Source organism: Penicillium malachiteum (genome assembly GCF_028827825.1).
Source record: "Penicillium malachiteum strain IBT 17515 chromosome Unknown utg000005l:1.0-9002435.0:326005.0-9005861.0, whole genome shotgun sequence".
In the NCBI taxonomy this organism is placed as follows: Eukaryota; Fungi; Ascomycota; class Eurotiomycetes; order Eurotiales; family Aspergillaceae; genus Penicillium; species Penicillium malachiteum.
The window spans coordinates 3831644-3845732 of NW_026643099.1; the positions used below are offsets into that span (position 1 = coordinate 3831644).

The following is a 14089-nucleotide window of genomic DNA, read 5'->3' on the forward strand; positions in this document are numbered from 1 at the left end:
GAAATGAGAAAACCAAGGAATATGAAGCGAGATTGGATGCAGATCGGAGTAAAAGAGACCAAACTCCACCAAGTCCACCAAGTCCACCGAGTCCACTGAACTACATGACGCCCGCCAAGACCCACGTCTTTCTTCTCCATTATAAACCCTGTGATGAGCCACCTCGCGCCACATAAACCGGTTTTAGAGGTATGCTGATTGGTGAAAGGAAGTGGCGGTGCAGATATACTCTGTAGCTTCGATCCATGGTCAGAGTAAGTGGTCTCTCTAGTCGAGTCCTTGCATTGCTTTTTGCGTAATGATCGGAGATGAGCGATGTGTTCTGCAGGCTACGTGTTCATTCGTGCAGGAGATCAGGAGATCAGGAGATCCTCGAGTATACTACTCATGCCTCCTACATGTACTCCATACATATTAAGCTGATGAAAGAAAAAGAAAAAGAAATGATCTATTGTCTTGGCTGTTGTGATCCACTCGGATTCGGCGTAGACCAGGTTAAAATATTGATTGAGATGAACATGTTACCACTAGGTCGCGATATATGATTGGCAGTGATCTAGTAAATCTAGTTATTATGATATCCAAATCTTGATTAAAACATGGAATATTGAATAATGTAAAATAATAAAGACTATGGAGTGCAGAGTGTTCCAAGGGTAACGGAAGTCGCGGAGCCCTAGAGTCTCTAAAGCGCTTGGCATGACAACAAACAACTCATGCACAGTGATGTACATCTGGGCATGTACCATGAGTTCAGTTCAATGTTGGCCTTGGAATCATGCTGCCTATTCATTCTATAATATCTATTTCATATAAAATTTTAATGACGAGTATGAATTTTTGTAAAAGGGATAAGGTTCCCATTAATTCCAAGGTTAATTTATACCAGGGTCATGTATACCAGCATCGATCCTATGTATAATATCTAGTCTTAGCTTATGTGTATATTAAGCACCCAATGGAACCTTAGAACTACTACTAGTACCTGTTAGATATGTGCCTATAGCCCTAGAGAGATCGTGTTCTGACTTTTCTTCCAAGGTTCTCCTTCCTCAGAATCACAGCCTTAGCCCGTAGAACTAATAGTGATATACTAAGAAGTAAAAAAGAAGTAAAGGAGGAGTAAAAGACAAGTAAAAGACAAGTAAGAGAGAAGTAAGAGAGAGCCAACTGGGTAGCTACATAAAAATTGACTAGTAATCCTCTCTGATCTATGATTAAAACTGAATACACAATACTCTACCTAGGTACCATGCGGGAGGTCTGGGGGATTTGAACATGCCCCTAACACAGTGTAGACACTATTCGAAATAAAATATATGTTGAAAAATTAAAGAGCGGTACCACTGCGTTGGTCCGGAACATATTTTAGCGGTCTAATATATATCTTAGGGTTAAAGTATTAGGCAAATCCTAAGATTATTTTAGATGAGAAAACGTTTTGGACCAGAAAACATTTCGGGGAGAAAAAACCGGTACACCCTCATACAGGCCAATTTCAGTCTGGTAACTTTCATCTATATAGCTTCATACTTTATACCTTCCTTCATTATTCAGGAATTCACAGTATATCTTTTTTCTTTTGATCTACAGGGGAATTAAACCCAGGACCTACAATCTACAGTTTACAGACTACAATTCACAATTTATAAGGCTTTACAAGCTACATTTTACAACACTACAGCTATACCTAGGTACAAAGTAGTACATATTAAAAGAGCTCTCTAGTTTAATTAATTTATATTCTTAAAGCACTCTAAGGTTCTTAAGTGGCCTACCTCTGCCGTAAATGTCGATATATGTAAGTTTCAATGCAAGAAAGTTGTTACATATAACACAGAACGGGAAGGTGAAGATTTTTCATGCCAAATATCTTGTAATGTTGATATCAATTCACCTCCAGGGCCGGATTTCAATGTTGGCGGACCTCGGGACTCTTAGGTAGGAATTGCACGACTCTTGTACTTGCGGTACACTGGCAAGTCACCCCAAGACAGGGTTGAATCCCGACTTTTGGCATTCTTCTGAACAACGTCCTCTCCTACCACTCTCAGACTTTCAAATGGCACCTCATTGAGATCAGTCACGTAAACGTGCGCCTTAAGTTTGCCCTGGTGCGAAGGTCAATGTGCAATGCCATGCGTCTGGCCTTGTCACGTTATTAGCGGTTGGTGAGAGCTGGGTGGTGGTATTATGAAAGGTGCCCCTGTCAAATAATTCAAATGTTAGTCCTAGATGATGTTCTGATTAAATGTGAAAAAGGCTCTACTATGAAAACTTGAACATTTGAACCTTGGAAGTACTAGTAAAGGTATATAGCCTCATACATACAAGATTCGGACACTGGGTTTCTTTATTATTTTCGCAGACGCCACAACCACGTTCCCTGTGACTTTTTTCAGCCGGCTCAATTCACATTCATAGGCTTTTGCATCTTCCAGTAGGGTTTTGATTGCCCCTGGGCCCCATAAAACATTTATCCCATCAATCTTACCGACATAAGAGTCGGCGGGGATCTTATTTGCGAAGTCAAAAGACATGCTGGCAGGAAGTAAGAAGAGATAAGGTCTGAATGGAGAAAGTATGGATAGTAGGGAGAATGGGAATGGAGAAGGTGTGAACGGAGAAGGTGTGAATAGATATCTGGAGGGAGTAGAAAGAGAGAATTTGAATGGTATTGGACATAAGTTGATATGGACGAGAGAAGTTGAATGATATTGATGAGATCTGAGTCTCTAGATGTCTTTGTAGGTAGAGGTAGTAGAATAGAGAATAATTTTGATATTGGAAAGATTCAAGTTCAAGTTTGAAAGAGCCTAGGTATTGATGATCAAATTCCTCAGCCGGTAAAACAATAGATGAATGCTCAGGTATTAGACTCAGAGATAGTAGGAGTACCTTCAGATGTCCATCCCTACTGTGTATGGATGTAGTATATGGTAACATTGGTAAGTAACAAGTTGAAGCCTCACCGGCAGCACCAGCACTTTGGACAAAGATCTCAAACCTCGCTCAGGTTTCATATTTCCCTCCGAGTCTGCAACACATTTATATTATGCATATATATATAGAGCATACAAAGTCATTCAATGTTGATGATCAATATCTATCTAGATATGTACTAGTAGACGCCATCATGACCATTCATCTGAACTTGAAATCTTCCCCAATTCGTCTTAATCTTGAAGGCTGATGGTATGGACAGTTCCACTATATCTATCTGGCCATTGAAGCAATGTAAGAGAGACTAGCGTCTTCAAGTTAAATTCTTCTTCAAAGCCGTCAGCGTTCAAAGCTCGGGGATATCTGGGTATTTTCTATGATTAGATTCAAATGTTCGAAAAAAAAGACTCCTTGGTGCTTCGAACGTTCTTGAAGAAGAAAGGTACATACCTACCTAGGTAGTTGCCTCTAGAGTATGACATCTGGAGTCTGTTTGAATGGGGTGGTATTTCCAGTTCCGAGAAAAGGTGATTCGAACCTCCAGGGCTTTCAACGCTTCAAGGTTGGAAAGTGGTTCAAACTTGAAATAAACCACATCTATCACCTCAATTGCTTGAACCTTCCCTGAAAGCAGTATACACCTGGGCAATACAGCTAAGCTGTACCTGTGGACCTAGCCATCTGCGCAGTTACTAATAGCACAGTGGGTCCTCCAAAATATACTGAGTATTATATCATTATCAATATCATGATGCATGCCGCGGCCCATCTGACAGAGGGCTATGTAACCGCGTTCAGGAGCATACTACCTAGTACTTACACTTGTTCCAAGGTTTATTATTTATTATTTGTTATCTCTTATATAGACGGTCACCTGCATAATTACAATATCTAGAAAAGCGGGCGGTGGGATGAGGCACCATAGTCTCTCTTTGTCTAATCTTGATCTATCATCTCTCCACCTGCCCGCAGATCGTGACTCCGATTCGTGAGACCTCCAGCCTTGAACAGTCGACCTTCACCTTGAATATCCACTTCCAGTCTACCTGTCATCAGCACCTGTTCATCTAAAATGGCGAGTGCTGAGATACCCCCCGAAAACACGGATGACTTTGGTGATGTCGTCGATAATTTCAATGATGAAGCAGAACTCGAAGAATACGCTGAGCCATGGTGTCGATACGACATAGAGGATAACCCAGATGTCCTCTACCCCATTTACCTCGGAGAAATACTCAACGAGCGGTACCTGATTGAACACAAACTCGGCTTTGGTGGTGGCTCCACTGGATGGCATTTGACATGCAGGAGAAAAAAAGATGTCGCCCTGAAAGGCATGGCTCTAGGAGAATGGGCCGATAACGAAGCCGGAATCCAGGATGAAGTTATCAAATCGGTACAAGATACATCGCACTTGGTTCTGGCCACTGATACTTTTCTGGGTCCCCGAGATGATCAAAGTTACCACCGAGTCTTGGTCTTCCCTATGAAAGGGCCATCTATTCGCACATTCGCATTGCAAAAGACTCCCATGGCGGCTCGCATATCTGCTGCAAAACAAATATTGGAGACAGTTGCAAGTTTACATGACGCTGGAATCATGCACCGCGGTAAGTTGCAATTCTGGTATGTCGCCTCTGATATGACTAAAAGGAAATACCAGATCTCAATGCAAGGAACTGTATGTGGGGAATCAAATCCACCGATGGTCTAAGTAGAACTGCCAAGTATGAATTACTTGGTCGACCATTGAAAGAGACTATCCCCTGTGTCGATCTCTGGAAAAAAGGCGAACTCGTAAGCAATGCCGAAGTTCCAGATGACTTTCGCACAGACGAATTCTACCTCTGTGATTTTGGTCTCGCCAAAAAAGTCGGGGATCTAAGCACTCAAAGCGGTTACCCACCTGCGGAATATTGCTCTTCAGAACGATTTCATCGGCATGAGCCAAGCTTCGCATGCGATATGTGGAGTTATATGGCTATCTTCGGCATGCTATACATTGCATACCCTCCGTTTTTTAAAATTGATGGTGGAATTATAAGTAATATGGTCCAAACCCTAGGTCCATTGCCAGAGAAGTGGAAAGATCATTCAAATGGAGTGGTGCACTGGATGCATGGTATGAGCAGTCTCTGGCTTCGCTACATACTGGTCGCCTGGAGAGTCTTGTGGAGAAAGTTGCTCGTCTTCGTTTTGATGCTGATCCCATCGAGCGGGAACTTGCGATATCGATCATGATAAAAGTTTTTATCTAAGAGCCTGAAAGACGACTCACCGCAAGAGAGCTTTTGAATGACCCTGAGTGGAGGCCCTTATGGATCGGTATGGATGTTGAGGCCGAGGAGAGATTGTATTTACAATTCATGACATGCTACGAGCCTACGACCTACATTAAGCCTCATCTAATTTTTTTTTTTTAATATCCAACATACTAGAAATATGAAATTTACCTTCTCAGTCTAAATACAAACATTTCAGACGTCCATTTTATCTTCTAACCGTGTTACACCAAGGACTCGTCACACTAACTTGACTCGCATAAGCCATAAACCTTGGAATTCAACTTCCCGTCCATCCAGATCAGCCCCACCAAAGCTCCCGTTCAAGTTTACAAACCTCACCTCAGCTCCACGCTCCCATAACCAACTGAGTCCAATTTAAATCCTCCGCAGTGCGTGAAACTCGCTGTTAATCATGGCTATCGAACCTCTCTCAATATCCCCCACCGCCTTCGCTGAAGCAATCACCGAACTCCCCATCTCAGCACTGTACAACAAAGTCTTTGAACTCCGAAACTCGATTGCGCATCTCCACCGCTCGAATTCTGAACTCCGGCTCTTTGTGCTCGAGTCGACGGAGTCTGAGCAGGATAAGAAAGAGTTGGGGGAATATATCACTGAGAATGAGGGTGTTATTGTCTCTATGAATGAACGGGTCGCATTGTTGAGAACTGAGGTTGAGAGGAGGGGCCAGGAATGGATTGAGGAGAAGGTGAAGGTGGATCAGGATCAGGATGCTGATGGAGAAGTACCTGGGACTGGGACTGGCCATGGGAATGTTAATGGGGACTCAGCAGCCCCGGGGGGATTCTACCCAGGATACACAAGAGGACGGAGTTTATCTTTGAAGCACGAAGACTACGACATACAATTACGATTAAATGAGCCTGGATGGATCACCTGGAAGAAATGCAAGATGTATTGTAAAGTATATCACACCGCATGCTAAATGCTCATAGCCCATCGGGCTTATCATCGGCAGACTCGTTCCAATTTGCCCTCAACAGAAACATAAAAATAAACAGTCGTCAACGCCAGGTTGATGATCAAGTAGGAAAAAAAGTATTTGAGAAAAATTTAACAAACGTGAAATGAAAATGCTCGCTCATGCTCCGAATATCACTTAGATCGAGGCTTGTGCCCAATGTCCACCATTGAGTGCCTCGGGAGGTACACGCTGCTGTTTAATAAACAGATCAATCAAAGGCTGCATGGGCTCCATCTCCTTATCCGAGACCAACTGGTAGTACTTGGCCACTGTGACAAAGTGAACGAAGCACATGTTCAAGATATCGTGCTTGTTGATGTGCCAGAATGGGTTCAACCAGTGAGCATGGTACAGATGCGCGTAGCAGCGGAACATCTGCTTCATGATACCCTGGCAATCCTTGTAGAATGTCTGAGGGAAACCACTTGACTTGCCGACCCAGTCATCGGTGCCGTTACCAGTGGTGCCTGGCGCGGCGCCTTCTGAGGGGGGAGCTCCAGCGGCGGCAGCTGCATCCTTCAAGGCGGAGGTCTCGGGGATACCGTTCACTTTCTCGGTAGGGAACATGACTGGGTCATGGATCTTGCTGACAATCCACTTCTCGACGCGGTTGATGAACTTGGGAGCCGAGATCTTGGCGGCGCGGCCATCGACGAGCCAAGTGTAGGTCAGTCTATAGAGTAGTATATTAGTTCCATGAACCCTCGTTCGCACTCGCATTATTCCACATACCGTCCAGCAGACATAGTCGGACATGTGCTCTCATTACAAATGGACACGCCAGTCACACTGTTGACCTCCTGGATCACCTGGAGCATACCATGAAGCAGACGGTATTGCTCAACAACTACATCCCATATATCAGCATTATCCTCCGACTTGCATATGCCTTATCGATTATGCTTACTCTGATGAGCTAGCCATTCGCCCAGCTCCACATTCTTAGGACAAGCACACAGGGTCAAGAAGTTACCCCTCACATTCAAAGGGGCATACTTCTCCTGAAAGAAGTACTTGGGAGCATCGGCGTCATTTCCGGCGAGGTTATCAACGGTCAAACTGTTCGACAGCGAAGGCGAGTTGGACATGGTGCCGGATCGAGGGTCTTGAGGTGCTTGTGCAGGACTTTTAGGGGGGGTTGTTCTTGTTATTTCCTCCCCTGCCAAACCCTTGGCGACTGAATAATTAAAGGGCGGATTAGCAATAGGTCCGGGGGGCGGGGGGGGGGAAGGGGTGTTTTGGGTCAGCGTCCTAGGGTGTGGAAAGTGAAACAGAATAAAAGCTTGGGAAGAAAGGAGAGCATCAAGAAAAAGACCAGGGGTATGTTTAGACTTTGGAATCGGGAATGTTATTTTGTGATGTGGCGCTGTGCTTTCAGATGCATTGTATATGAGGGGGAATATTGTGAGACCGTAATATGGAGGGGGGGTAATTCCAAGGTTCAATAATGTACATCACCAGGCTTCAGTGAATTTCTGGTTCGACTTACACACTCTGAAAGAAAGTAGCCATTGTTGATAATGTCGAATGATATATATAAAATACTCAATTCAATTCCCCCAACTTGGAGCTCGAGTGAATAAGAAACGGTGAAAGACGGCCATTCATTAACCCCCCTGGTCCCACTTAGCCCCATTCGGCCCGGGTACGGATTATCATATTTATCCGCCAGATCCCCGAATATCGCGATTATAATAGCTTTAGCTTTGTCTCTCTTCTATAACAACATAACACCATTCTCAATTGATCCGTGTGGTGCGATTTAACACCACCTTCAACAGAGAATCCCCATGTCTTCCGATGATGAGTCTGTCCACCGCCCAGGTCGCAGAGGCGGCCAGAGTCCCATGGGCGACGACCATGATTCTGACAATGGGAACCAGAGCCCATTTGGAGCTGGAGATGATGATAACGATGCTGATCTGTTTGGATCTGACGGGGATGACGATAGAATTGACAATGAGTAGGTCACAAAGAACACTAGTTGGAATCACAATGATACTAACTTATCTTAGTCGACCTCCCCGTACTCTAGATGACGAGCAGCTGGACTCTGGAGATGATGAGAACCGCCATGATCGTACTGAAGATCGCATGGATGAGGCCGACGATTATGGGTACCCGGAGACAGTCAATATCATGGACATGGGCCTTGCGCGTGCGCCAGTACCCGAGACCAATGATGGCCAGGTAAGAACAAACCATTCGTCTTTTTATGATTTCTGTCTAATTGAGTTCTAGGTCTATACTATGCGAGTCCCCGAATTTCTCTCGATCGAAGCCGAAGAGTTCAACCCTCAGACCTACGTTGCGCCTGCATACTCTACCGCCGCTACATCACTCTGCTGGCGCAAAGATCCCAAGGATGGTTCCCTGATCCAGTCAAATGCACGCTTCATCCGCTGGAATGACGGTTCCATGACCTTGCAGCTTGCGTCCTCCCCTCTTGAGCAATACCGCCTCGTTACCAAACCCCTAGTCCCTCTCAACAAGGCCGGAGAATACGATACAAAGCTCGACTCCCACGTTTACCTCGGTGCTGCGATTGAAACCGCCTCTATCTTCCGATTGACTTCACATGTTACACACGGTCTGACTGTTCTCCCGACTACCTTGGAAACAGATGACGCGGTCCTGAAGCTCCAGGCTTCCTTGGCTGCTGCTGCTCGTGGTAGTAAGCAGACTGCTGATGGCTCTTTGCCGGTTATCGATATGAAGGAAGATCCAGAGATGGCCTCCAGGAAGGCCGAGATGCTGGAACGTGAGGCCATGCGTGCTGAGCGCCGTCGTCAACAGCTTGCGGATCGCGAGGCTGATCGTGGTCAGAAAAGAGCAGCACCTGTTCCTCGTGCGGCTATTGGTCTTCTTGGCGCTCTTGAGACTGAAGGCATGCTGGGTAGTCGTCCTCGTGCTAAGCCTCGTCGTGTTAACCGTCGTGGCGAGATCAACACAGATGATGAGGAGGACTACGGTCGTGGTGGCCGGACTCGTGAGGATGAGTATGATGAGGACGATGGCTTCCTGGTTGGTAGTGACGAGGATATTGAGGAAGATGCCGACGATGACGATGACGAGGTTGAGCTGGAAGATGAGGATATGGATGCTGAGGGTGAGGTTGATGAGGAGGTTGCTCCTAAGGCATCTCGCAGCAGACCCTCAGAACCAGAGGCTCGTGCTGGTACACCTCCAGCTCGTAAGAAGCATCGTTATGTGGTGGATGACGAGGACTCTGATGAGTGATCTCTTGCCTTTTCCCTTCTTCTCATACATTTTTATTCTCATTTGATCTGTACATGGCCTGGCGTCAAGTCTCTGGGGGTGGGCATTCGATTTGATTCTTTTTGAGCTTTTTAACAAGTCATTTTCGATACCAAAAAATTTAATGAAACGTTTTTGAATCATCGATGATCTCCATTTAACTAGTATGCGAGCATGGAAGCTATATCATGGAATGTTAACATTGAAGTGTAGATTGATCGTGGTATATAAGCAGTAAACCCCATGAAATAACCCCAATGCGCCAAAAATACAATAAACCCCATTCCAAATATCATTACTTATTCGTTTCCATGCGTTATACCAGTCAGATCAGTCCCTCCAGGAAATTCATGTGGCTCAAAGTTGAATTTCGAGATGACTGCCCTTGCACTCCCAACAACTCGGAAACAAAGTAACTCCTTTTCTTCCTTTCTTTCACAATCGTCTCCATTCATCACGTGCCCAACTCCAGCTTGTAATGGATTGTTAGGACATGGATGATTACCCGGCTGATGCCATCGACGTTGCCGATTCTCAACCTCGTTGATAAGAGCTAGCAACGCCGGCTGATTCTTGCACCGAGCCTGGACACTCGGGTCGACGGGTCCGCCGATGACAGCCCGGCGTACAATCTGTCGCAACCAGCTATTCCACTGCTGAGCGGGATCTTCACTTTGAAGAACAAAGGAAATATAGTCCTGTGGTGCAGACTGCATGCCTAGTTCGACGGGATCGCTCTGATAAACCCGGAACCAGGCGTCTGCGACAACAGTTAAGAGCGTACCACAGAACATAACATTTTGAAGACCCGAGGCAAAGTTCTTGGGACAGGATTCACAGCGGATGATATCTTGGGCTGTTCGAGCGGCGATATAAAGAGAGCAAAGGGTATGGTTCGTGACAGGGAAAGAGGCAATAGAGGATATATGGCTTAGGCAGAGATATAGGTAGGAGAGACATGTACATTGAGGGACGGTGGGGTCTGAATTAGGAGATTGCGGGGTGAGTGGCATGGAGAGGAGGTCGGAGATGTTAGTTGAAGATGTGAAGGGCATGGCTGATGATTGAGATACAGTTGAGAAATCTGGCCAAGGGCTGGAGGATGGAGGGATTGGGAGGTTGGGATTTTTTGGTCTGTCTGAACGTTCATGGTCATGCGAGCCCGTATACAGGTCTGGTTGGGCCGAGGGCGAGCGACTTTGGGATTGCCAGAAGAGCTGGGGGCATAGATGGTGTGCATCTGATGCTGCGATAGGATCTGGAGCTATATTGAATGATTCTGGTGGTGTCTTTTCTGGACTGGGCCATATGTTTTCATTTGATTGTGTAGAGAAACTGGGCGCCTCATCGTCTGCGCGAGCTCGTTTCTTGGGTCGACCCATGGGTTTTTGTATGGAGTAATTGCAAGAAATACACTGCTTTAAGCAGCGGGAGCACCCACTAGGCTCACCGGAGCATTTCAACTTGCGTTTTCCTGAATATCAATTTATGATCAGCATAGATCTAGCATGTCATCATACTTGGCCACTCACTGCATTCATCGCAAGCCGCATGTCGTTTTGGTTCCAAGTTCGCCGTTGATATATCAGGTCGCGCAGATATCCCCGAGTCCGTCATGACTTGTGAATCAATTTAACATTCCAATATTTTCAAGATCAAATTATAAATTGGTAATCTTGCATGAAAGCATTCAACATTGGAAATCATCGATATACGATAAGATTGGGGGGCAGTCATGTGGGCGGTGAGCGGAGTCGACAGAAAAGAAGAAAAAAAAATCGCGGAAGAAACAACCCAAGCTCCACGGCAATCATGGTCGCCAGAACAGCCTCTAAAAAGCGCAAGGCGGTGACTCGCGATGTGGAGGAGGAGGCCGGAGTATTCTCCGGTGATGAATTGAGTTCAGAGAACCTCGATGGCGCTCTGTCAGATAACGACAATGATCTTTCTGAGGGCGAGGACGACAGCGGCTCCGAAGGCGACTCCGAAGTCGAGTTGATTGACGATTTCAGCGACGAAGAAGAGGATGAGGATGAATTGGACAGCGATGAAATTCCCTCGGACGTTGAGGAGCAGCCGAAACTATCCTCCAAGAACCTCGACGAGCCCAATGTTCGCATCGTGAAAGACGCCAATGGAAACGAACGCTACCTGTACGACGAAATCAACCCGGACGACAACTCAGACTACTCCGAAGCCGAAGAAAACGCCAACACTATCGGTGATATTCCTCTGACATTCTACGACCAGTACCCTCACATTGGTTACAACATCAATGGAAAGAAGATTATGCGCCCGGCTAAGGGTGAAGCGCTGGATGCCCTGCTCGACAGCATTGAGATCCCCAAGGGCTGGACCGGTCTGACTGATCCTTCCACTGGAAAGCCATTGAACCTGAGCCAGGATGAATTGGAGCTGTTGAAGAAGGTGCAGATGAACGAAATAACCAGCGAGGGCTTTGACCAGTATGAGCCATTGGTGGAATACTTCTCTAGCCAGAAGGAGATCATGCCTCTGAGTGCTGCTCCTGAGCCCAAGCGCCGATTCGTTCCATCCAAGCACGAAGCCAAGCGTGTGATGAAGATTGTGAAGGCCATCCGTGAGGGCCGCATTCTTCCTTACAAGGCCCCCGAGGACCGCGAGGATCAGGATGAAGAGCTGGTTAACTACGACTTGTGGGCTGACGAGGCTGAGCGACCGGATCACCCTATGCACATCCCAGCGCCCAAACTGCCTCCGCCTGGCTACGAAGAGAGTTACCACCCACCTCAAGAATATCTTCCCGATAAGAAGGAGCGTAAGGAGTGGGAGCAGACTGACCCTGAAGATCGTGAGAAGGACTTCTTGCCCAATGACTACGGTTCTCTTCGTCGGGTTCCTGGTTACGACAACTTTGTTCAGGAGAAGTTTGAGCGCTGTCTGGATCTCTACCTTGCACCCCGTGTGCGCCGCAGCAAGTTGAACATCGACCCCGAGAGCTTGCTTCCTAAGCTTCCCAGCCCCGAAGAACTCAAGCCCTTCCCTACAACATGTGCGACAGTCTTCCGTGGTCACAAGGGCCGTGTTCGCTCGCTCGCTGTGGACCCAACTGGAATCTGGCTTGCAACTGGTGGTGATGATGGTACCGTTCGCGTTTGGGAACTCCTGACTGGTCGTCAACTCTGGAGCGTCAAGGTCAGCGATGAGGACGCTGTGAATGTCGTCCGCTGGCGCCCTGGTAAGGATGCTATCGTTCTTGCCATTGCCTCTGGAGACGATATTTTCCTTGCCGTGCCCCCGATTGCCGACCCCGAGATTGAGAAGAACAGTCTGGATCTTCTTGATGCCGGTTGGGGTTACGCTGCCTCCGCCCCTGCCCCCGTTGGCGCCGAAGCAAACAAGGTCAACAAGCCTGTCCAATGGATCCGACCCTCGTCTGCTCTCGCCGAAGCCGGTGTTTGCGTTGTTATTCCTCTCCGCTACGTGCCCAAGTCTATCTCTTGGCACCGCCGTGGTGACTACTTCGTCAGTGTCTGCTCAGGCGCCTCGACCCCAGCCTCAGTCGCCATCTCCATCCACACTCTCTCCAAGCACCTCACCCAGTTCCCCTTCCGCCGCCGTCTCAAGGGTGGTGGTCCCCCACAGACCGCCCACTTCCACCCCTCAAAACCCATTCTCTTCGTGGCCAACCAGCGCTCCATCCGTGCCTATGATCTTTCACGACAACTGCTGGTCAAGATCCTGCAGCCCGGTGCGCGCTGGATCTCCTCTTTCGATATCCACCCCACTTCCTCTACTGCCTCCGGTGGCGACAACATAATTGTTGGTTCCTACGACCGTCGCCTGCTCTGGCACGATCTCGACCTCTCGCAGCGTCCTTACAAGACTCTCCGTTATCACCGCAAGGCTATCCGTGCCGTCAAGTTCCACCCTGGTGGTCGCTACCCGCTCTTCGCTGATGCTAGTGATGATGGTTCTTTGCAGATCTTCCACGGTAGCGTTACGGGTGATATGCTCAGCAATGCTACTATTGTTCCTCTTAAGGTGCTTAAGGGTCACAAGATTACTGGCGAGCTGGGTGTTTTGGATATCGACTGGCACCCTCGTGAAGCCTGGTGTGTTAGTGCCGGTGCCGATGGTACATGTCGCTTGTGGATGTAATTATTGGGGGGTTTTGTGCATGATATATTTCCTTACTTATGTCCTTGATGGCGTTTCTTTGTTTGTGCATAGTCTTTTTATAGCCTATACTATGTCTAAAAGTGTTCAATCTTTAATCCGATCTTTATCATATAGTTTTAGTGAGTGTTTGTATCATCCTTGTAGCCCGGGAGGCTGCGATTCTGTGCCCAGGTGGCAACCGGCAATTATTACTACTAGTAGTATGTCTTGCGAGTACGATGTTCCAATTGACCAGACTGATAGCGGTCCAAAGTTTGACATCCTCACGTTTGGAGATTAAAGATTCAAGGGTAAGGGACTTAAAGACGATCTACGGCTAAGCAGGGCTCAGTAGGAACAACTGGAATATTGCAAAATTTACATATTGCTTCATGTTCATAAATCGACTGCAATGCAATAATCACAAGCCTGAGGGTATCTATATCCATGTCTACCCACATAACAACCAACGCTCTAT

General features: G+C 46.9%; 6 protein-coding genes across 6 annotated transcripts; 4 read left to right on the forward strand and 2 right to left on the reverse strand.

Moving 5' to 3' along the window:
• Positions 1-4015: 4015 nt before the first annotated feature.
• Positions 4016-5184, forward strand: N7483_011424 (uncharacterized protein; the record flags this gene model as incomplete). Its single annotated transcript, XM_057094851.1, has 2 exons — positions 4016-4553; positions 4607-5184. 2 exons carry the CDS (start codon positions 4016-4018, stop codon positions 5182-5184), a joined length of 1116 nt encoding a protein of 371 aa, XP_056940822.1.
• A 456-nt stretch (positions 5185-5640) lies between these two features.
• On the forward strand, positions 5641-6073 carry N7483_011425 (uncharacterized protein; the record flags this gene model as incomplete). Its single annotated transcript, XM_057094852.1, has 2 exons — positions 5641-5973; positions 6020-6073. The coding sequence occupies 2 exons, from the start codon at positions 5641-5643 to the stop codon at positions 6071-6073; spliced, it is 387 nt and encodes a 128-aa protein (XP_056940823.1).
• A 275-nt stretch (positions 6074-6348) lies between these two features.
• N7483_011426 (Mob1/phocein family protein) lies at positions 6349-7725 on the reverse strand (the record flags this gene model as incomplete). Its single annotated transcript, XM_057094853.1, has 4 exons — positions 6349-6886; positions 6946-7060; positions 7121-7464; positions 7703-7725. The coding sequence occupies 4 exons, from the start codon at positions 7723-7725 to the stop codon at positions 6349-6351; spliced, it is 1020 nt and encodes a 339-aa protein (XP_056940824.1).
• Positions 7726-8003: 278 nt separating this feature from the next.
• On the forward strand, positions 8004-9453 carry N7483_011427 (Paf1-complex subunit LEO1; the record flags this gene model as incomplete). The annotated part of the gene is made up of 3 exons (XM_057094854.1): positions 8004-8176; positions 8229-8403; positions 8455-9453. 3 exons carry the CDS (start codon positions 8004-8006, stop codon positions 9451-9453), a joined length of 1347 nt encoding a protein of 448 aa, XP_056940825.1.
• Positions 9454-9770: 317 nt separating this feature from the next.
• N7483_011428 (Zn(II)2Cys6 transcription factor rglT) lies at positions 9771-10853 on the reverse strand (the record flags this gene model as incomplete). The annotated part of the gene is made up of 1 exon (XM_057094855.1): positions 9771-10853. One exon carries the CDS (start codon positions 10851-10853, stop codon positions 9771-9773), a length of 1083 nt encoding a protein of 360 aa, XP_056940826.1.
• Positions 10854-11283: 430 nt separating this feature from the next.
• erb1 (ribosome biogenesis protein ERB1) lies at positions 11284-13611 on the forward strand (the record flags this gene model as incomplete). Its single annotated transcript, XM_057094856.1, has 1 exon — positions 11284-13611. The coding sequence occupies one exon, from the start codon at positions 11284-11286 to the stop codon at positions 13609-13611; it is 2328 nt and encodes a 775-aa protein (XP_056940827.1).
• Between the last annotated feature and the right edge of the window lie 478 nt (positions 13612-14089).